Here is a 23,584-nt window from a genome sequence, read left to right on the forward strand (position 1 = left end):
AAACGTTTCACAAGCGTTTTAGCACCCTGATTATATTTATAAATAATGTACGAATTATTTTTAGTAACATTATCGGCACATGATAATATATCTATACATTCATTGTATTATTTCAATAGATAGATATTTTTATTAAAGAGGGAAATACGTTCCGGAGGTATGTGTTTGTCTTTATTGTAAATTTGTTTTCCTTAAATTTTCCTTAAATTATTGATTTATAAACATGAAATTATATTGTTCTATACAATTTTTACATGTAATCACGGACTTTAATTGACAATATATAAATCCGTGATGTAATTCAATAATTTTGGTTTAAGAAGTATTTTATAATAGAATTAAGTTCAGTATTATGTTAAGTTCTCATTAAAAATTGTTGACAAATAAACCAGTGTATCAAAAATGAGACACATTAGTTTCATGTATGTGCTGTTGTACATGTTCATTGTCCGATTGAGTTTGATGTCCCCATTTTTTTATTCACTTGTTTTGTTTTGTTCTAATTTCATCTGGGAAGATAGATCGCGGGAATCATAAAATAGATTTCTTCTTTGTTTATTTTAGACATTTTCCGAGTCGGACATTACATAATTTATTAATACCATTGAAACAATGTTTGTGTGAAGAAAAAAATTAAGGCACGTGATCCTGGGACCCAGCGTGATCATATAGTGCTACCCGTGCCAAAAACCGTAACCCATGTAGTCATCGACTCTGAGACTCGTGCACACTTATGTAATCTTTCCAGTTTGAATTAAAATGATACTGGTGACAAAAATCTATATTACGAACTATCTTCGTAGGACGGGGATAATTGGGACTTATAAGACTTAATTGGAAAAAAAAGTAATTTATTTTGGACCGGGTTGTATATTGAAGAAAGGTCAAGCATGTGATTCTTAAAATAAACAGCAAACTCCTTGATAAAGAGGGGTTTATCCCATTGAAACGTCGATCGGACAATGATGAACTTTTTTATGTTTCAGTTTCAGTTAGTTAATTAATTTTTGTTTTGAACAGTTTCAGTTAGAAATTTATGATTCAGTTTCAGTTAATGAATGTGTTTCATATACATGTAGTTTTAAGTAGATATTCACTAAAATATGAAGATTTTCCTATAAGTTATCTTTCATAAATTTACTAGCTAGTATGATTATCACAGAAATCTATTGCAATATCCCTTATTTTCATCATCTATTCATCAGCTTGTTATGATGTTATAATCTGGCACGTGCATATCAATTGTACCACTTCATTTTTACATTTTATTTATGAATATCCTATTATAGCAAACTATATCGAAATGTCCGGAGGAGCTTGGAGTCAAGGGCCACCAAGCTGGGTTCAAACATCACCTAAAATGCCAACATCGCAAACAGAAGACATAAAAACAATACAGAGTAACGCGGAGTCGACTGGAGATGACAGTCGGAATCCCTCGGCGAATCAGGTTAATCGCACTTCAGCGGGATTTGGCGGAGATCGTCGAGAAGCCTTAATCCGACCATCTAGCAGGTTAGATTTGGCGTAAAATTCATTTTTGAAAAGTTGAGAATAAGATTACGGTGTAAATTTTAGGTGATAAGGTTTTTAAACATTAAACGAAATTAATGAAAACCAAACAATCAAAAAACAACAACTTCAGTATTAGAGTGTTCGCCTGTAAAATAAAACAGTTTCATTAGCAGCTGAACATTATAATATCAGAGAAATGCCCTAGCTATTTGCCAATATTGATAATGGTTAAATGTCCGACCGCATGAGCCTTTGACAAGACATGATGTAAATCACACAATCATGTTAACATGATAATATCATAGCAAAAACAATGATCACATAAGACAGTAACGGCGTTCCATACTTAGCTTGCCGATTTTGCGACTCCGTTAATATGGTATTGCACGGCCGTGCATATATTTAAACGTGACGTATACAAAAATACTAAATAGCGTAAAGACGCGCTAAATGTTAGCGTTATACTATAAGCGCGTCATTGAAAAATGACTCTTATTTCCTTTAAAACGGTCTTTAATTTAGGTATGTTTAATAAATAGAATATTAAATTCGTGTAAGATCATTACTGAATTTATTGAACTTGTTGAATAAAATAATATTATGCTCGCCAAAGGCTCGCACAATATAATTTTATTCAACTCGTGCAATAAATTCAGTATTGAACTTACACTCATTTAATATCCTCTATATATTATAAATATCTAAAATTCACCATTTTATTTTTTCTAGCCAAAAACGTGCTACAGTTCGGCGTGATACATCGCCATGGTACCCTGGGAAAGTGAACAGAAATAGGAAACGAGAACAATTAGAATCACAGAAACATACGAACATGAAGTCAGCGTCGTGTGGTACGTCATTGAACGAACGTGGGAACAATTCGGATATTACGGTGGTGAACGTACATAAGAAAGATCTAAATAAACTAGGTTACAAGGATCTCGTCGAATGGGTCAAACAGCCAAATCATTTATATATCGGGCGTGACATGACGCGCTTTGTACCGGGTGCCGTGCATAGCAAATGGCACAATCCGAATAAATCCAAAAACGTTGGTAGCAGAGAACAAAGTTGTAAAATGTTTAGAGAATATATACTGGCCGATAAAACTATACAGAGCAATGGTAAAACATTGTTACAATCACTAGGAGAACTGAAAGGCAAAACTCTCGGCTGCTGGTGTCATCCGGAGAAGTGCCACGGACATGTACTAAGGGAACTCGTGAAGGAATTTTGTTCTTGACTCAGGGATAAACTTAATTCAGTTTAATTCGTACACATGCTGTCATTGTCGTAACTCTCAGACAAATGCTTAGACTTTGATCTTATAATCTTGTGTAAGATATTTTTGTCCAACCTTTCAGTTTCTTGTGCAAGGCGGTATCATTGTTTGTAGAAGACTGCGTTTCTTATTCTTTAGAGTTGTTTCCCCTTACTTGATTAATTTGTTATACATTTTTGATAAATTTGATGTTGATTCATTTGTAACGTGACTGTATTTATTTTTTTAAGTAATTTTATTTGTGACTTCATTTATATTTGAATAAATTTGATCAATATCTGAGTGTTGCTGTCAATACGGTACATACTCTCACTGGGCATAGCTTTCGCAGAAGCGATGGATCCATCGCGGAACAGTTGACTCGAATCTTCGCAGAAGCGGTGGGAAAAAATGACAGTTGTCGATAAGTTTATGACTGAAATTTATGCTGTTTTAATGTTTTACTGGAAGCGCCTAGTGAGACCAGGGCCCACATATGTACTCTTCCAACGAATTGCACGCAAACGCTTTAATTCATTTTAATTTATGCAAACACGTCTGCACACTTTAACGAGGGGACGCCACTTTTGCCAAATTTTGGTTAAAACACGTACAAATGGGTGCAAAACGACCCATAAATACTCCGGCAACGCATCGTATGCATGAAACTTTTTCAAAACAACCATATTTTTAAAGTTTGGAAGTTGTCATTAAAAGAATTGACAAAATGATTTAAACGCAGACGGCGGTGGATTCGGGTGCAACCCAGTCAGGTTGGCCCGAAACCATTTATCATTAATGTCTATTTTGAGAGTTTAACTTAACATAACGTACTTTTCAATTGAGTACAACCTTTTTCTTACTTTGACACCAGAGACACATCTTTATTTGGTGTCTAAAACAAGAACATTTTATTTATATAAAATGTTCTTGTTTTAGACACCAAATAAAGATGTGTCTCTGATGTCAAATTTTGTCAATTTTCCCTACCTGGAATATTTTACTATTTGTTTGGTAGGGAAGTCACGTGATATGCCCCCGCTCCTGCAGAAACGTGTTGTCGGTAGAATTTCAATTTTAAATTTTGTCGAATTTACACGGAAACATATTTTTCAAATGGGCATCTCGACAGTGATATCCAAACCATGATCACGTGACACCCTGTACCGTGTCATGTATGAATTTTATTGCCAATGATGTAACCTGATTCATTTGTACTACATGTATATATCTCTGTACATATTTGTTTGTTTGTTATTTTAGTAAGATTTTGTATTTATATATAAAATAGTTGCAACAAAGCATCATGAAACTTAAAACTTGTCAATGATGATAAAATTATCGTTAAATAAGCCTGAGACCAAACTTATTATACTATACACGCATAATCATAAGCTATACACGGTATATAACTCGCCCCAAAACGGTCAGTATGCACTCACATTATTTTTTAACATACGACATATTTTCATACTAACAAACACATACGTAGCATAGCAGATAAATCGTCCTCTTTTTATGTACGATCAATGAAGTAAAATCGCGAATTCCCCTGGGTGGTTTGCTTGCAAAGTCACAAAAAATGAATTGCTTAATCGCAAGGATCAATAACTCCAGTGTGAATACAAATTACCTAAATACCAGGATATATCGTTTTAAGCATTAATCAAGTCGCATGTTCTTGTTGTTAGCTAAATGTCTGTGTATAAATTACACATTTTCACCTCAGATTATATGTAGTGAACTGTCGTGTAAAATATCTCTTCCCAACCCAGACTTAAGCCATGGCTTAATGAATCAGACTTTAGTTTATCCATCAGTTCAAATATGTCTTGAAATGATGGAAATGAAATAATCGATATGTTTAAATATTCAATTAATCGCGGTATTAATCGGCCATTCTTGTAATCGATATAATACGGGAGCTTTAAGCACTTCCTATCTGTCGTGGACTTTCGATGACCTTGTTGAAATATCATTTTAAAGTAAAGTTTCATAAAAATGTATGTACATGTATTTTAATATCGAAATGCCGAATACGGTGCATCTTTTATATGGCGTAGGAACCCTACGTACGGAAAGCTATTTATAATCAGTGCGTTTGCTATACGAAACTCTTAAAATCTGTTTGCGCACCTTGTTATGAAGTAATGACAAGTACAGTGCTCGTTACGTTATAATTTGCTTCGGAAAAATATATGTTATGAATTGTGCATCTGATGGATTTGATACGAGGTATGCAGCGTACTTTTCCCGTTTTTCCTCACTTATGAAGAGTTCTAAACTTCTTATTATTATGCACGATCGTGCAAGCAAAGTTATTTTGGAAACGGCATGTAGCTGAAGAAACGTGAACGTATATTTCTCGTTACCAATGTCATTTCAGTGAATACCGTTCAGGTAAGCGGAGTTTTCTATTTTTTCAGGACTTTTGCACGAAAACATGTTATAAATATATTACATGGAAATATCTTCTCGATGTTGCGTTATTTAACAATAAAGGACTTTTTATTGCTAATCTTTAATACTTTATTGAAGGATATAATCATAGTTAATAATCTTATGATTTTTATGAGAGAGAAAAAACGGACACAGACGTAATTTTTACAAACAAATATATTTTAGTATTTTGGCACTGTCTTTGCATAATTTCAGCGTTTTCTGATAATGCTATAAAAGTACGAATGAATGAAAATAGAACTGAACAATACATAAAGTATCAAACGTTTTTAAAGGATTAATGAAATAAAAACAAACAATTCACTGTTTACAAAACACTAAAGAATTTGTAAAAGAGCTAGAAAACATTGCCATTGTCCTCTCCGTAACGAGGCTTTTCAGTAACGTACGCGTCTACCTATGTTTAACAAAAACCACACACGTAATAAAAGCCTTTGAGTGCGCAAGTTTGCGCAATTACGTCCATTGTACTTCAATTTTATATAAAGACTTCAATACAATTTAAGTTATTAGAAGATTAAAAGATTTTTTTTCTGTCAGACAACTTGTTATTTTCGAACCAGATTAATGACATTATACCGGGAATATCATCAAGTTTTGCGTGGGATAAACACGGTATGTTACATTGGTATTGCTTTGCATGATTTCTTACAACTTGTGGAATTAAATTCAGAATAAAGTGAATAAAAACAAGGAAATTAATATGTAAAAATATATAATACACGGTTTGTATGTTTTTGTATTATTTTGTGACGGCATGACCGAGTGGTTACTGCGTCGAACTAGTATTCTTAGTGCTGGTAGTGTGGGTTCAAACCCCGTCAGAGGCAAGCCATAGTTTACGTTAGCAAGAAACTTTACATTCATTGCTTAGTGCTAGTTGGTTCCAAAAACGGATTCGAGAGTATTTCAGTAAGCTTATTGCCTCTAACTCAATCGAACGCAAAAAAATCGTATAAACTAAGTATAATTGTTTAACATTAAAATATTAATTACTTAGACTTCGCACTTTTCTTTATAGCAAAATAAGCACATTCTTTTTATTATTAAGTTTAAGAAGTACTAGATGTCCGTCTTCGCAAATGTAGACAATATATATGATAAAAACATTTTTGCTCAAGACAATCAATACAATTACATGTACGATTTATTACAGATAGAAGCATTTTCTTCTTCTGATTTATATGAAATGGATGGGCGAAACCCTTTTGTCCTACTATAAAAGTAATTCAGCAATTAACAAGTTACTTCTATTTTTGGTTTCCCTTGAAGCAGCTAGTGTGCCTCCAGATTCATGCGAATTTTAATGAAAAATTGAAAAGGTATTGAAAAGTAAAATATTGTGAAGGAAACAACTAATTTATCAAAGAAAGTAATTTATACATTGCAAACGACACTTACAATACCCAAAAGGGGTCAAAACATGCAAAATAGTCCTTACTACGTTATTAACGCAGTAGAAAATTAATATGGTGATATATACCGCAAAATCAGTCATTAATTGCATAAATTACTTTAATTTATTATTACTTGAATCTTAAACTTTTTTTTTCAAATCTTTGTACATTTTTCTCAAGTTTGATTTCCTTGAAATATTTTGGCTCATATGGAGGGATGTTTGTTTTTTTCTTTCAAACTAAGCAAAATTCTTACATTTGTGTTAGAAGATAAGCAGCGTGCTAACTTTAAAGAAAATGCAAAATGTATTATTTCTTACTAAGAGTTTTGGTGTGCTACCTGTTTTTAAAATACGTACTGTATTCACTTAGCATTAAGCGTTGTAGATTGGCCTTGGAATTGTTTTTGTTTTTTTGTTGTCAATAAAAGACCCTAAACATATTATTTTAAGTTAAGTAGATCTCGTGATTTGTTGAAAGTTAAGATCCGGTATTTGTTTAATGTTGGGCGGGATTTGTTGCATGGTATTGGACCATGTCTTCTATTGCACGTAGGTGCAAGGGCATTGTTCTGGTGGTTACAAAACTTGTATAATTTGAGGTACTTGGAGTAAAAGAATGAGAGCCTCCGTGTTTTATCGGGCACTGCACTTTTGATACACCTTTAATACCTTTCTAGCATATTTGTAATTTGATTTTTTTTCTTTATGTGTGTTTTGTTTTCCTATATTGTAAAATATGTGACCTAAAATTACAAAATTATATTTCAAAATGCTTGATATATGTACTTTGCAGTAAACTTCATTTAAATATGTATACAATGTCCACATTCATTCTTATGTTTATTGTATTGCTTCAATAACATTTCGTACATCTGTAAACAAAAATACTGACTAATAAAAGAGAATTGGTTATGACGTCTGACTCTTGACCTAGCGGTCGCAATTAGGATCATTCTTTTGTCATGACAATACTGGTATAACTTGAGTATTTCCATATATAAAACATCAATGTTTGATATCCAATGCGGTGAGCTCGAATGAAATTGTTCCCTAGAAGTTGATAGAGAACATGTTTGGTGATAGAATTTAAACACCTTTATAGTAGCTTTAAAATTAAGAAAATTTGCCACTATTTACAGACAATATAGCATAAACAGGACTCCTTTAAACAAATCAACATGTTATTAGTATGAATGTTTCGTGTGATTTAGAACTATCAATTTTCTAAATGACCCATAAAATATCTAAAGGCCTTCATACTACTAAATCCAAAGCACTTTAAGTTAATCTGTACTTCTGATTTTGACAAGTTATTTTTTACAATAAGATTAATTAAAACGTTGTTTAAACCGATTAGAAATTAATACATTTAACAATTTTATTTGCACTTTAACACTTTTCCAGAAATTGTTGAGAGAGAGAAACCTTGTGACGTAACGTATGGACAAAAGGATTTAAGCACGTGAACCTATCACAGAGTTCAGTCAAAGACTAACATTAAAGTGGACACTGAGCTGTGTGAGAAATGACTGCTCATGAAAAAAAGAAAAGAAAATCAACATAATCGACATGATATAAATATAAATTTTGACTAATGTGCTTTTAAAATAATGTAAGGTATGTAATAAACATTGAAGAGCACGCAAGGACATTCTTAAGTCACAGAACAGAAATTATACGAATTGGCTCCAGAGGAAAGATTTAAAATCATTTATTCATTTTGTGTTACAAACGAAGAAGTATTAAAGCAAGGACAGAAAAATCAGAAATGTTTTACTTCGTAAGCCAGAATTTCGACATTCAAACTTCAAATTCTATTCTTAGTTCAATTATCTGTGTGGATTAATTGTTATATCGTTTGTTTACTGTTGAAAATTGCAGAAATTGTTCGGAAATTTTTTATAGACACCGAAAAGTAGTTCCCCAGCGTCCATAGCCCGGTGACAGTCTATGAAGCTAGCAAAAATATTAAAACCCTTGAAATTCCAGGGGCAGATAGATGATTAGGATCGTAAATCTGAAAACTTTAAACAAATTTATTGTTTGGAAAGCGTAAGTTAAAGAAAATAAGTTTAAGATGACAAACGCTAAAGAGAAGGAATCAGAAGAAGGTAAATCTCGTAAGCCGAGACCGGTTACTGCTAATAAGGAATGGAAAAAAGTTGGAACTGCAACCGGTGCGGTTAAGGCTTTTCAAGATGTCACTAAAGATCGGACGAAAAGGCGAAAAAGTTATGGAACGGTTGTTCATATCCGTGCCAGGAACCGCATAGGGTCCGTCAGTGTGTCTTTTTCAGCTAAACCGGAAGTTGAAAATGAAAAGACAAGTGAACTCGGGACTATAATCGAAACGAAAGATGAGGATAATTTAAATGCGGAACGTACCATCGAGGAAAAACCGACTAAACCTATAAAAGCTGAATCAAAAAAGACGGTTACAAGAATTCAGGTGAGTTTTTTCAAGTTAACATTTTTAGAAATATATATATCAGTAACTGAGAAATACTAACAGCGCATACAGATGACTTATAAGCATCTACTGATAATATACATGTCTATAAAATAGAACAGCGCATGTAAAATCAACATACATTTTCCGGCCGAAGACCGTCTAATATCAGATTCACTTCCAGTACAGGAACTACTTGTCATTCTAAAATAAAATTGAAAGGATAGTTCTTTAAAATGGAAAGGATAGTTTTTGCCATCTTTTGTTAATACAGTCCGTAGATGTATTTGTATCATTGTATGACACTTTTCTATTAAATAATGTAAACTTTGATGATAACGTGATGTTTAATTCTATTTGAATGTACGTATTTTGTGATCATAATGCATTTTGTACACGTCTTATATGAATAAGCGAATAAACTATCTAATTATAAAATAAAATGTAAAGGATAGTTCTCACATATTACTGTGGCGGTGGGTTATAACATGTGCATGTTAGCCAGTTTTACTACCTTTTTTCAAACTGTCCTGACCAACAAACATACTAAACTTATATGTTTCTATGACCAATTAGGGTAAAACAGTATCAATACTCAACATCAATTTTCTAAATAAAACAAAAACAAGAGAGAAAACTGAAAGAAAAGGAAAAGGCTGCCAGTTTAGAATAAACAATTACAAATTGAATATCTTATTTTAGAAAAAGAAACATTTCACTTGATTATAGTCATTTTACGTTCAGCAAAAACAACTTTAATCCGGAGTGAAGTAGACTATTTTACAACGCAGTCATTTGAACGTGAAAATGCCACAATATATTGCCAAAATATTTAAAATAATACTATTATAGTAATAATAAATAGACGCTTAGGAGCACGCGGAAAGTTGAATCTTTCCCGTTTAGCTATTAACCTGCTGGAACCGACAATTCTGTGTGCCACCTTTTTTAAAGAAAGCAGGCCCACTTTTCCGTGCAGTCCTGAATTGGGGTTCAGCCCAAAATAAAGAAAATTTTGTCTAAGGGCTAAAAATATAAAATCTAAAAAATTTTATTTGATTGGCCAAAAAACTTGCAACAAAATTTGTGCATTGACGCAATGAAAACTGTGAGAAAAATAACAAAAGTTTTTATAATCTTGGGAAGGGTAAAGATTTTCATATACTTGTTGGTAGTTTCAATTTTTATATTTTTGATACTGAAGTCCCTTGTTCCAAATTCACGCGTTATCTAAATTTTATACGGGTTTTTTACGGATCGTCGATAAGTCATAAAATAGCTCAATGAATAAAATGTTCCCGGATTAAGAAATTTAAGCTGTTAAGTTTGTTATGAAAACACGTGAAAAAAATTGCACATATCGCAAATAACTAAATTTTTTTTCTTCAAAAAACAAAAACATATTTTTGTATATATTATATAAATACTCGTATAAACAAATTTAAATTGTTAATGTTGATGAAATCTAATTCATTTTAATAATAGAAGTGGTTAAGAGAAAACATTACCCCATACTTTACCGTTATTGTCCTTTTAGAACACAATCTCAAAAACAAATCTCATACTTGTATTAAAATGTGTGAAACACAATCACAGTTTTACGTTCATTTCTGTTAAACTTCGTAGTAGTAGTACAAGTAGAAGTAGAAGTAGTAGCAGTAGCAGAAGTAGTAGCAGCAGCAGCAGCAGCAGCAGTAGCAGTAGCAGTAGTAGTTAGTAGAAAGTAATAGTAGCAGTAGAAGAAGCACTAGCGGCAGCAGTAGCAGTAGCAGTAGTATCAGCAGCAGCAGTAGCAGTAGTACTTAGTAGAAAGTAATAGTAGCAGAAGCAGCAGCAGCAACAGCAGTACGAGGTATGATCAAAAAGGTCTCGGCCCGATATACTTCTAGCCACTGCACTGACAGTTTCACACGATACGGCGATACCGATATCTTTTTGAAGATTGCTTAACGAGTTACACGCGGTTTTACACAGATTTATAACAAAAAAACAATTTTGGAATTAGTAAAGGGGATGTCATTTAAAACCAAATGGAGAAATTTTAAAATAGAGCCGTCATTAAGCCCCTTTTTAAAAAAGGGAATGCCCCCAAAGGAAATCCATAAAAGACTTCAGGGGTACCCCAGGAAAAGGAAGCCCTTTTTCCTTTCCTATAGCACGGGAAAAAAATTGGGTTCCCCTGAATTTTAAGAGGGAAAAGGGAGAGCTTTGGGAGAGATGGGGGGCCCGGGCGGCCAAAAGGGGCCCCACAACGATAAAACTGCCGAAGCTGTGCACGATCTGGTCATATGCGACAGAAGGCGAGACCTGCATTGCTAGGGAAGTGAGTATAAGCTTTGGTTCAGTTCAGGCAATTCTGACTGATGTCTGTGGCATGTCAAAGGTTTCCGCTAGATGGTTCCACAGACAGTTGACTGGCGACCAGAAACGGATCAGAATATATTTGGTCTCGCTACGAGAATGAACCTGATTTTATCTTCCTGGACTCAGGATGAAACATGGGTCCATCACTTCGATCCAGAATCCAAAAAACAGAGCATGCTGTGGAAGCACCCATGCTCACCCCCTCTGAAGAAATTCAAGTGGGTGCCATCAGCAGGGAAGATGATGGCTTCATTTTTTTGGGATAGTCAGGAGATAATCATGATTGGCTATCTTGAGCAAGGTCGTATCATAAACGATGCGTACTATGCAGACGAATTGAGTCAAGAAATTGCGCGCAAAAGGAGTGGTAAACGGACTCTAGGCGTCTTCTCCTGCATGACTATGCGCCAGATCACACAACTCAAGTTGCGATGGCTGCTGCAACTGACTGCGGCTTTGAAATTCTTCCCCATCTCCCATATTCTCCGGACTTTCACCTGTTTCCGAAACTGAAAACCATGCTTCGTGGTAGACGTTTTGGAAGCAATGAAAGTGTCATGGAGGCGGTCAATGAGTTCTTTCAGGACCAAAATAGAAGGGTTAAACAAGTTGCAGCACATGTGGGCAGAGTGCCTTGATGTTGTTGCAGTAGCAGTTGCAGCAGCTAGCAGCAGCTGTACAAGCAGCTAGCAGCAGCTGAACATAGCGCAGCAGTAGCAGTAGCGCAGCAGTAGCAGTAGCACAGCAGTAGCAGTAGTGCAGCAGAAGCAGTAGCGCAGCAGTAGCAGTAGCGCGCAGCAGTAGCAGTAGCAGCAGCAGTAGCAGTAGCGCAGCAGTAGCAGTAGCGCAGCAGAAGCAGTAGCAGCAGTAGCGCAGCAGTAGCAGTAGCAGTAGCGCAGCAGTAGCAGTAGCGCAGCAGTGCAGAAGCAGTAGCGCAGCAGAAGCAGTAGCGCAGCAGTAGCAGTAGATAGCGCAGAAGCAGTAGCGCAGCAGTAGCGTAGCGCAGCAGAAAGCAGTAGCAGCAAGCAGCGCAGCAGTAGCAGTAGCATGCAGTAGCAGTAGCAGTAGCAGTAGCGCAGCAGTAGCAGTAGCGCAGCAGAAGCAGTAGCACAGCAGTAGCAGTAGCGAAGCTGTAGCAGTAGCAGCACAGCAGTAGCAGCAGTAGAGCAGTAGCAGAAGCAGTAGCGCAGCAGTAGCAGTAGCGCAGCAGTAAGCAGTAGCGCAGCAGCAGTAGCGCAGCAGAAGCAGTAAGCAGTAGCACAGCATAGCAGTAGCGCAGCAGAAGCAGTAGCGCAGGCAGTAGCTGTAAGCGCAGCAGAAGAAGCAGTAGCGCAGCAGTAGCGCCGCAGTAGCGCAGCAGTAGCAAAAAAAGCAGTAAGGCGCAGTCGTAGCAGTAGCGCAGCAGTAGCAGTAGCGCAGCAGTAAGCAGTTAGCGCGAGCAGTAAGGCAGTAGCGAGCAGCAGAAGGCAGTAAGCACAGCAGTAGCAGTAAGCAGTAGCCGAAGCAGTAGCAGTAGGCACAGCAGTAGCAGTAGCAGTAGAGCAGTAGAAGCAGTAGCGCAGCAGTAGCAGTAGCGCAGCAGAAAGCAGTAGCGCAAGCAGCAGCAGTAGCGCAGCAGAAGCAGTAGCGCAGCAGTAGCTGTAGCATTCAAAAAAAAGCAGTAGCAGTAAGCAGTAGCGCAGCAGAAGCAGTAGCAGCAGCAGTAGCAGTAGCGCAGTAGGCAGTAGCAATAGCGCAGCAGTAGCATTAGCAGTTAGCGCAAGCAAGAGCAGTAGCGCAGAAGCAGTAGCAGTAGCGCAGCAGAAGCAGTTAGCGCAGCATAGCAGTTAGCGCAGCAGCAGTAGCTTCTGCTATTGTAGTTGTCAATCTTTATTTACATCTCATCATTCCACGCAATGAAATAATCAATGATGTTTAGCGCAAAATTCAGTGACGAGTTGGCCCCGGATGCAAAAGATGGTCAATGGGAAAACACTCGGTGGTTTTTTCATAATAGCCCCCAAAGGGGGCTAAAAAGTTGCGTTTTGGCAGAAGTAAAGGGTTTTTTTTCTTTTAATGCGACTTCTTTCAAAAAGGTTTTAAATTTAAAAACCCAAAAATGCAAAACTATTTTCTTTTTAAAAAAAGGGGAAATGGTTTTTCAAGGGGGAAAAATGATTTTTTGACGTTTATTCAAAAAACAATGTTTATTTAAAATTTTTCGAAATTGGGAAAATTAAAAAAAACAAATATTTCAGAAAAATTTTTGGGGTCAGTTTTTTTTTTGTGTTTTGAAAATGTAATTGGGCTAGCATTTTTTAAAAGGGGCCCGGGGTTTGGAATTTTATCAACTATTAGGGTTTTTTTTTTTAAATTACAGTTATTGATGTTAATAAATGATTGAAAATAATAATAAAAAAAATAAAAAAATAATAAAAAAATAAAAATAATAAAATAAAATAATAATAAATAATAAATTAATTTAAAAAAAAAAGAGATAAAAAAATTTATTTTTAAAAATTAAAAAAAAACTTCCAAGAATGGGGAGCTGATGAAAGGGTTCGGGGTGTAAATCGGGTTTAAAAATTCGAAAAACAAGAACGCAAAAAATATTTTAAAGATATTCATCAAAATATAGCCCAAAAAACTTCTGCAGGGGGCTAACGTAATCATCGCTGCCATAGGGCCGTCAAATATTGACGTATACCGCAACTTTCCGTGTCATAATAATTATCAAAGAACATCCATATGACAAAAAGCACGTAGATAATCTTGTCATTCAAAGTATTACATATTCAGTAAGTGTCACATTTAAACCAAAATTAAAACGAGACAAAAAAGGGGTTTTATTTAAAGTACGGTTTGGGGAGGCCCCCAAATTTTGGGAATGGACTTAAGAAAATTTTCCTTTAAATGCATGTTTTTTTTTTTGGCATTTTTTTTAAAAGGGCAATATTTCCCCTTAAACTGAAATTTCTCTTTTTTAAATGCATTCTTTTTTAAAACTGCAATTCGTTAACTTTTTTTTTGCCTTAGCGTTTCACAGATTTTCGGCGTTACTTTTGCGTTTTTTGCGCGTTCCTGCGTTACTGGATATCCCCTTTTAAACTTGTTTTAATTTTTTCCGTACCCGGGCTTTAAAGATTTAAAACCCCTCCCAATGTAATGCAAGTTTGTCCGTTAAATTTTCTTTAAAAGAATATAAAACCCTTTCCTTTTTAAAAGGAAAAAATTTTGTCATTATTTTTTCCCCCCCAAAGGGTCTTTAATAAATTTTTTAAAAAAATTTAAAAACATTTTAAAATTTTAAAAATTAAGACCAGACAACCATACATTGGGACATTTCGTTTGTGTTTCTTTTCCCCCTTTAAAATTTGTTAACAGTTTTAAACAAAGGGTTCGGTAGGGCGCATGCTCGACCCATTTTTACAGTTGATAGAAAAGAGCCCTTTATAATGGGAAAAAATTTTTTAAGTTCAAAAAAATGAAACCCTTTTTCTTTAAACCCCGTTAAAAGTTTTAGGCATTTGGGGAAAAGGGCCCCATTATCTCTCAAAGAAGTTTTAAAAATTTTAAATTGTTTTTAAAAAAGATGTCAATTTAAAAAGAAAAAATCTAGAATTGGGAACTAAACTTTAACAAAATTTTAAATCGAAAAAAAGGGGCTTAATTCTTTTCAAAATGCTTGAAAACGTTACCTTTTTCCCGTTTTCAGGTTGGGGGTCAATGGTGCAAAAAATTTCCCAAAACCATATTCAATGGGCTTTTTTAAAAAACTTAAGTGGTTACGACCGGAAGCTCGACGCTCGGGTGCCTTTTTAAACGAAAAGTCGAGCTATAAAAGAAAAGAAAATGGACCTTTTTTTTTTTTTTCTAAACCCCATACTCCTTAACCCCGGGCAAAGTCCTTTTTAAATATTACTTTTGGGAAAAAAATAGAAAATTTTAAAGAGTACATATGGGGGTAGGTTTTAATTCAATTTCTTTTTTGCAAAATTTTTAAAATAAAAACTTTTACAAAAAAACTATAATGAATAAAACTTAGGAAAGGGGACCTTGCATGGGAATTAAAAAAAGTGTATACATAGAAAAAACACCTCATCTTTTTGGCCTCAAAATTTTAAATGCTTTTTTTAAAAATATTCCCTTCAATGCTGGAAAACGGGCACAATTTCTTTATACCGTTTCAAATATTTTTTTTTTAAAATCAACCTTTAAGAAAGTTTTGTGAAAACCCATCTGAATTTTTTAAAAAAATATCGGAAATTATTTTTTCAGTTTTTTTATAAAAATAATTTTTTAACACCCGTTTTAAAAATTAATGTTAATGGGCTCAAAACGGGTTGGGTTTTTTAATCAGCATTTTGGGTAAAAATTCAAACAGGCAAAAAAAAATGAACAGGCGTGTTTAAAATTGGTGTTTAAAATTTCCCCGAGAAATTTTTTAAGCATTTTTTTTTTTTAGAATGACAGTTTTTTTGGGTTTTTCCCCCATTAAAGTTCCAATTTGGGAAAAAAAAAAAAATGAATGATATTGACGTTTTATCGCGTCCGAAAAAATTAAAGAATATCATCAAAAACGCTTAAATGTGTGATTAGAGTAAAATTTTGATCACCCTAAAAAATTTAATTTTTATTCGTTCGGTGAGATTTGTAGCTAAAATTTAAAACAAAAATTAAAATTTAAAAAGCTACTTAGTTCAAAAATTTCAACGGTAATAAATTTTGATAAAATATTTTTTTTTTCAATGCGTACCACAATTTTAAAACGCTTATTTTAAACCCCTTTTAATAATAAAAAATAAAAACTAGTGTAGAATACAGAAAAAAAAAGGATTTAAATCAAAGATCCCAAGTAAGGGTTTCATCGAGTATTATCAAAAAAATTAAAGGTTTAAAACCGGAATAAAATTTAAATTCACACCCGGCCCCTATAATACTACAAAAACCCAAATTTGGGCAAAAAAACTATAAAAAAACAACGGATTTTTAAAAGGGTTTTTTTATGTCAAAAATTTAATTGGGAAAACGATAAATTTTTTGCGAATTTTTTAGAGATAAATAAGTCACTACTGTGGAAAAAAATTTGGGGAACCAAAGTTTTGAAAATACCCACCAAAAAAACAAATTTTCTTTTTCACTTCATTTTGTTTATTGACTGTTTTGGGATATTTTAAAAAAAGTAAAAAAAATTTTTTCTGTGACGTCCCCTAAAAGGGGAAAAAGGATTATATTTGGCTTGGGCCCGTGGGTTTTTTTTCTGGGCGTATATTATGTTGAGAAATGGAAAATTTCGTTGTGGCGAATGGGAAAATAGTTTTAGTTTGGGTGAGATTTATTTTTTTTTTTTTTTGTCAAAAAAAAAAAAACATGTAAAACCCCTTTAAAATTTTTTCTGGTGTTGGTGTTTTTTTTTAAACAGAATTCGCTCTTTCAATCAAGTACAAGGTTTTTGGTTTTATTTTTTTGGGTTAAACATTTCCCGGCTTATAATTAAAAAATCCCCCTTTTCTCTAAAAACTTTTTTAAGCGGGTCATTTCGTATTAAGATATCATTTTTTTGATGTGGGGTCTAAAAAATTTAAAATTTACTTATTTTGGTTTGGCCTTAGGAAAGAGGGGCCCCTACGATATTTTTTTACGTCTTTGGGCATGGGCCCAAACCCACAAACCCTTTCGGGGATCGAACTTGTAAATTTAAGCCAAAGGAGTTTACGTGCGTAAATAAAAACCCCTTTGGGCACGGGGAAACCATTACTCCAAAAGATTCGCCCCTTTTGATAAAATTTGTATACATGTATTAAATTAAACGATAACTTAAAAACTTTTTTAAAATCATAAACCAAAATTCGTGAAATGAAAATTAAAAATCCTTCTAATATTTAAAAAAATATTGTGAAAATAGGTTACCCGGGAAAAAAGCTTTGTTAACCCAAAAATTATGATGTTATTTTGATAAAAGTGAAGAGATAAATTTTGCTGTATGAAAGAAAAAATTTCCCCAAAAATTTTTAAAATATGTTTGCTTTTTCCGGGTTTTTTAAATTTATGAAAGACCGCGTTTTGTCATTTTAAAAACCTTTTAAATATCAGAAAGAAAATTTCCCAAAAAGAATGCCCTTCCCCCAAATTTTTGTTTTTTTTAAAGATTTAAAAAATTTATCTAAAAAGGAAACGTTTTTTAAAAAATGAAATTTTGCAATTTAATAAAGTCCGTTTGACCCCTTTTTGTCTGGTTATTTTCCCGGGAAACTGTAAAAGTTAAAAATTTTTTTTTCTAATATAGACTTATAGATATTAATTTTTCTCCCCCTTGATTCCCTCCTGCTAACTGTGGGTTAGTTTGTAAACATATAATAAAAAAAAGGAAAAAAATTTAAAGCAAATAAACAAAAGCAAAAAATTTGAAAAACCCGGGTTTCAACCCAAAAATTTTAAAAAATTTAATTTTAAAAAATAATTTTAAAAATTTTTTTTAAACTTTGGGCCCAAAATTTTAATTTAACTTTTAAACAAAAAGAAAAACCTTTTTGAAAATTGGGAAATTTTATCTCCCAACTTAAAGAATTTTCCCAAAAAAGGGATAAAAATATTAATAAAGAAGGAACCCAAAATAAGGGGAAGAAAAAAATTTTAAGTTTAAAAAAAAAATCTTTTTAAAAAGTTTCAAAAACCCAAAAAATTTTAAAAATTTTAAAAAATATTTTAATTTGTAATTTTAAGGGGGTCATTAAAAATTCAAAAATCTATTTAACTTGTTAACCAAAAAAGGGGGGGAAAGTAAAAAGCAAAAAAGAATTTAAAGAAGGGGGCCCAAAAACAAAAATTTTTTTTTTTTGAATTTTTATGAAAAAATAATTTAAAAATTTTTTTTCCCCCCTGAAAAACTCCTGTCTTTTGTTAAACTTTTGAAATTCAGAAAATTTTAAAAAAAAAGGCCAAAATTTAATAACAAAAACCCCCCAAAAAAGGATTTTTCTTTTTAAAAGAAAAAAAAGGGAGAAAAAAAAAGGAAAAAAAATTTCCCCGGCCCCCAAAATTAACGATAAAAAGATTTAAAACCCAAGTTTTTTTAAAAATTTTTCCTGTTTAATTCCTGGGCAAAAAAATTTTGTTCAATAATGGGATCCCTGTACGGTTTTTTTATTTGGATCCCCAAAACCCTTTTTAATTTTTAAATTTAAAAAAACATTAAAAATAAATTTTAGTTAAAACCCCTTTAAATATGAAAAATATTGAAAACTTTTAAAGAAATGAAATACTTTTGGGGTAAATTTTTTTTCTTTAATTATGCCTTTAAATAATTTTTCCCCCAAAGACGAGAAATTTTGAAATTTTTCCCAAAAATGTAAAAAACAATTGGGTTTTTCGTCAGGAAAAATTTTCATTTCCCAAATTAAACGGAAAAAAAAGGACCCCGGGTTGGCTGGTATTGGGGTTACACAAATTTTTTCCCCTTTTCTTTCAAACCCTTTGGGTATTTAATTTTTTAAATTTTTTAAAAATTTTTCTTTTAATTAAAAAATAAAAAAAAAAATTTAAATATAAAAGTTTTTTAAAATTTTAAAAAAAATTGAAAAAACAAAAGGGGGGACAATTGTTGTGCCAAATTTTAAAGGGCAAAAATTTAAAATTTAAAACAGTTAATTTTCTTAATGAAATTATTAAATAAGGGCCCGGGAAAAATTTAAAGAAACAAAATTTTGTCGTAATTTTTACAAAGTTTTTATTTGGGGGTTAAATTTTTGATTTTTGGGTTTTAAAGGGCCAAAACCCCCCTTTTTTTTTTATTCAAATTTTGGAAATAAACATTTGAAAATTTTTTTTCGGGTTTTACTTAAATAGGCAAGGGTCCCCCCTTAAAAAAAGGGGGAAGGGCCTTTAAATTATGTTTAAAAAAAAATTTTAAAAAAAAAGTCATTTTTTTTGGGGGTTTCTTTTTTTTATAAGTTTTTGGTTTTCTCAATACCTGTAATATTTTAAATTTAAATAAAATTGAAAAAATAAAGGGCCCTTTTAAAACCCAAATTTTTTCCCAAAATTTTGGGGCCACCCCAAATTCGTTAAAAATTCCTTTTTAACCCAAGTTTTTTGTTTTCTTTTAGGGGGCCGGAAGAAAAATTTTTTACCCACTTATGGGCCCAAATTTTTCCCCAATGGTAAATTTTAAAAACAAATTTTAATTAAACCTAAAAGGGCAAAAAAAAACCCCAAAAAAATTTTGGGGAAAAATGAATTTCTTTTTTAAATAAAAAAAATTTTAAACCCAAAAAAACCCAAAATTAAAAAAAAAATTTTAAAGGTATTTAATCCCCGAAAATTGTTATTTTTAATTAAAAATAAGAACCAATTAAGGATTTTAAAAATCGGGTGCGTAAAGGGGAAAGGAACCCTTTTAAAAAAATTTGCAACAATCAAATAATAAAAAAAAAATTCTTTTAAAAATTTTCCCTTTTTTAAAAGAAGGGGAACTTTTTTTTAAACAAAATTTTTTAAAAAATTTGAAAAGCTTAACATAAACAAAGGGAAAAAAAATTCCGGGAATTGCTTAAAAAAAAAATTTTTCAATTAAAAATTTGTTTTAAAAAAAATTTAAAAGGGGCCCTTTCCCTTTTTTAAAAATTTAAAATTTAAAAAAATTTAAAAAATATTGACCCATTTTTTAAAACAAAAAAAGTATCATTAAAACCCAAAAAATTAAACCTAAAATAATTAAAAAGGCAAAAATTTAAAAAAACGGTTTCATAAAAAGAAAGGCCCCCACGGGGGGGCCAAAAATGGTTTTGGGGGGGAAAAATTCCCCCCAATTATAAAAAAAAATTTAAAGTTTTTAAACCCCTTAGTTTTAAAATTTTTATTTCTTAAAAATTTTTTAAATTTTTTTTTTAAAAAGGGGGGATTTTAAAATTTCACTAAAAAATTTTCCAAATACCCGTACAAAACTTTTCATCTGTTTGCCCCTTTTTTTGGGGAAAAAAAAGGGGGTAAAAAAAAAAAGGGATTTTTTGAAAAAAACTTTTAAAAATTTTAAAAAATTCCCCCAAAAAAAAATTGAAAATAGATTTGTTTATTTCAATTTTTAACATTTAAAAGGGGAAATTTTGGCAAAAAAGGAGCCGAAATTTAACTCGAAAAAAAATTTAAAGGTCCAAAAAAGAAAAAAATTAGTAAAAACCCCAAAATAATTTTTTTGGGGTTTGTTTACAATTAACCTTTTAATAGTAACATAAAACCACTTTTTGGGGGCAATTTTTCGTTTTTAAAAAATTTTCCCTTGGAAAAATGCAAATTTAAGATTTGGGTTGGCCCAAAAAATTTTGAGAAACGGGGGAACGGTGTTACGGGCCCTAAAAGGTTTAAAAAGAGAAAACCCTTTTTTTAAAAATTTTCCGTTATACCTTTTTAAAAAATTTTTCACCTGATCCCCTGTTTCTTAATTTATTTAAAAGTTAAAAAGGGGGCCAAAACTTTAAGTAATATTTTAGAAAACAAGAAAATAAAAAACCCCGAAATAAAAAAAAATTTTGGGTTTTTTTCATTTAAGTTTTAAAGGGCTTGAGAAAATTTTCAAAAGTAAATTTTCAACCAAATTTTGCAACTTAAAGAATTTAAAAATTTTTAAAAAGGGGGAATTTTATTAAGTTAATTTTCACGGGTGTTTTTTTTTCTTTTTTTTCAAATTTGAAATTTTTTAAAAAAAAGTTTTTCTTCTTTAAAATCAAATTAAAATTCTTTAACCTTGTCCCCGAAAAAAACTAAAAGTCTTCACTTTTAAAACAATTGTTTAAATTTTTCGAATTGGGCCTTAAGAAATTATTAAAAAAAATCCTTTTTAAAATTTTTTGAAAAACAGTTTTTCTATCATCATTTGTAATATCCTTTTTTATTATCTTCCAATTAAAATTACATGTGCATGTAAATTTCTAATTGATTTCATTATCGAGCAGGCGCAAACATTATAGCAGACGACAATTTCTCTAGCGCGTGTTTATTCAGGGACAACATGCAGAAAATGAAGAGTTTACGGAACACTCCATAAGCAAACAACTCGCAACGTGATCAATTTTCCTGTTAATGAAAATTCAACAAAATTAAGATGAAAAGCCATCAAATATCCAGACTCCGGTAATGTTTTTTGTTTCGTTTGTTTAAATCCCAAGCAACAGCCGTACAATAACCGAATTGTATTTTGAAGTGGAAGTCAAGCAGGGGTTCTTATTATATCTGCAAAAAGGGATATAAAACAAGCGTTTAGGATTTAAATGAAACATACGGTATGTGTTTTTTTTCTGTCGTGCATTTATAAAAGCCGTTGAATATGTGCGTCTTGAAAAGGATATCCGTAATGTCGTTCATTTATGATAGATAATAAATCATCATTTTAAGTGTAATTATGAAGAATGGCGTTACACCATCTTTATATTTTAAAGTCGTCTTGTGCTACTTACTTATGTATTAAGATCATTTTCTTATACCACTTAGCGGAACTGGTCAGACAAAAATATTTATATATCTTTAAGCCTCGGAAGTTAAACAAAGAACGAAAGGCAAACCTGTATTTCATAATGTTTAAATAATGGATTTAGAATATATTCGTTGAAATGAATTTATTTATTATTAAATTCTATCTATTATTATTATGTTATTTTTTATATTTATTTATTTTTATTTTATTCTGGCAGGGGGTGCTTATTATGACTCCTTAAACATGTCTGTATGATCCGAGTTCAATTGTATCAGATATAACTAGAACTATCACTGAAGGTGATTAAAACCCCCCACCAACAACTTTGACTTTTTGAAAAATAAGTGGTCTGAAGAAAAATTCGAACTCAACCTAAAGTAAATAAAGTGTCAACTGTTACAAAGAATTATTCAATTAATTGCAAAACCAACCGGGTATTCATATTAGCTTGCTATACTTACAACATCTCATTCCTAATTCTAGCTATTGTCCAGAAACCATTTTTCTATTTTTAGTAACGGTGTCCTTGACCTTGACCCCAACGGGTTCAAATGCAATACCAACCGGGGTATTCATACAAGCTTGATATACACCAAGTTTGATTACAATATTTTAAATTTCCCAAATTTTAGTTATTGCCGGAAAAATTTTTTTATTTTTTGTAACGGGGACCCCAAAACCCAGGGGGGGGGCAAAATTTGGGTGGCCAACCAGGGTCTCCAAAAAATTTGGTTGGGTTAAAACCAAATATGGGTTACAATACTCATTCTAAAAAAACTAGTCATTGCCGAAAACCATGATGTGGACCGACGGACGGATGGACCAATCGACCGACAAGCTGACCCATATATACACCCTCCCCTAAACTTTGATTGTGGGGGTATAATAACTTTTTAACTTGAAACTTATATATAAATTTTAGTTACACAGTTTGTCATATTCTGAACATGTTCTAAAACTTCTCATCGCGTGCTCTAAGATTTCTCAGCGCGTGTTCTACGATTTCTAAGCTTATTTTCTGAGATGTTATGGTGCTTATTACAAGATTTCTTAACGCATGTTCTAACAATTTCTTTCGCAGGAGTTACAGGATTTCGCGGCTCGTGTTTTACGCGTTTATATATATTGGATTTAATTTTTCAAGTTCATTGTCATCTTTATATGTAATATATCGTACAAAAACATCGAATGTTTACTCAACGCCCTAACTTGCTCAGAGTTATCTTCGTGGGAAGGAATTCTTCCATCGTGTACACGAAATGACTTTGTATGGGTTTGTGAGTCTACTTAGGTAACCTTCACAGACTTAAAATACATATAAGAACACCTAGGGATCTTTCTGTTGCAGTAATTACCCAATAACCCGTTGCTTTTAATAGGACCGCGTTTCTTAGACTTACATGGGACCGTGTTGCTTACATTTTAATGGAACCGCGTTGGTTACATTTTAATGGTCCCGCGTTGGGTACATTTTAATGGTCCCGCGTTGGTTACATTTTAATGGTCCCGCGTTGGGTACATTTTAATGGTCCCGCGTTGGTTACATTTTAATGGTCCCGCGTTGGTTACATTTTAATGGAACCGCGTTGCTTACATTTTAATGGAACCGCGTTGGTTACATTTTAATGGAACCGCGTTGGTTACATTTTAATGGTCCCGCGCTGGTTACATTTTAATGAAACCGCGTTGGTT

General features: G+C 32.6%; 1 protein-coding gene across 1 annotated transcript; it reads left to right on the forward strand.

Moving 5' to 3' along the window:
* The first annotated feature begins 30 nt into the window (after window positions 1-30).
* LOC132729798 (uncharacterized) lies at window positions 31-3,074 on the forward strand. The gene is made up of 3 exons (XM_060715619.1): window positions 31-157; window positions 1,290-1,515; window positions 2,245-3,074. Exons 2-3 carry the CDS (start codon window positions 1,304-1,306, stop codon window positions 2,756-2,758), a joined length of 726 nt encoding a protein of 241 aa, XP_060571602.1. The 5' UTR covers window positions 31-157; window positions 1,290-1,303; the 3' UTR covers window positions 2,759-3,074.
* Window positions 3,075-23,584: the final 20,510 nt, after the last annotated feature.

This window comes from Ruditapes philippinarum, unplaced genomic scaffold (assembly GCF_026571515.1).
Source record: "Ruditapes philippinarum isolate M1 unplaced genomic scaffold, ASM2657151v2 ctg26_1_1_1_1, whole genome shotgun sequence".
NCBI classification, from domain to species: Eukaryota; Metazoa; Mollusca; class Bivalvia; order Venerida; family Veneridae; genus Ruditapes; species Ruditapes philippinarum.

What these genes read in the sequence shown, in the direction of transcription:
- LOC132729798 (XM_060715619.1), top strand. Translation starts at nt 1,304, where the DNA reads ATGTCCGGAGGAGCTTGGAGTCAAGGGCCACCAAGCTGGGTTCAAACA. An exon ending in TTAATCCGACCATCTAGCAG is followed by an intron (nt 1,516 to 2,244) that starts GTTAGATTTGGC and finishes TATTTTTTCTAG; the next exon opens with CCAAAAACGTGCTACAGTTC.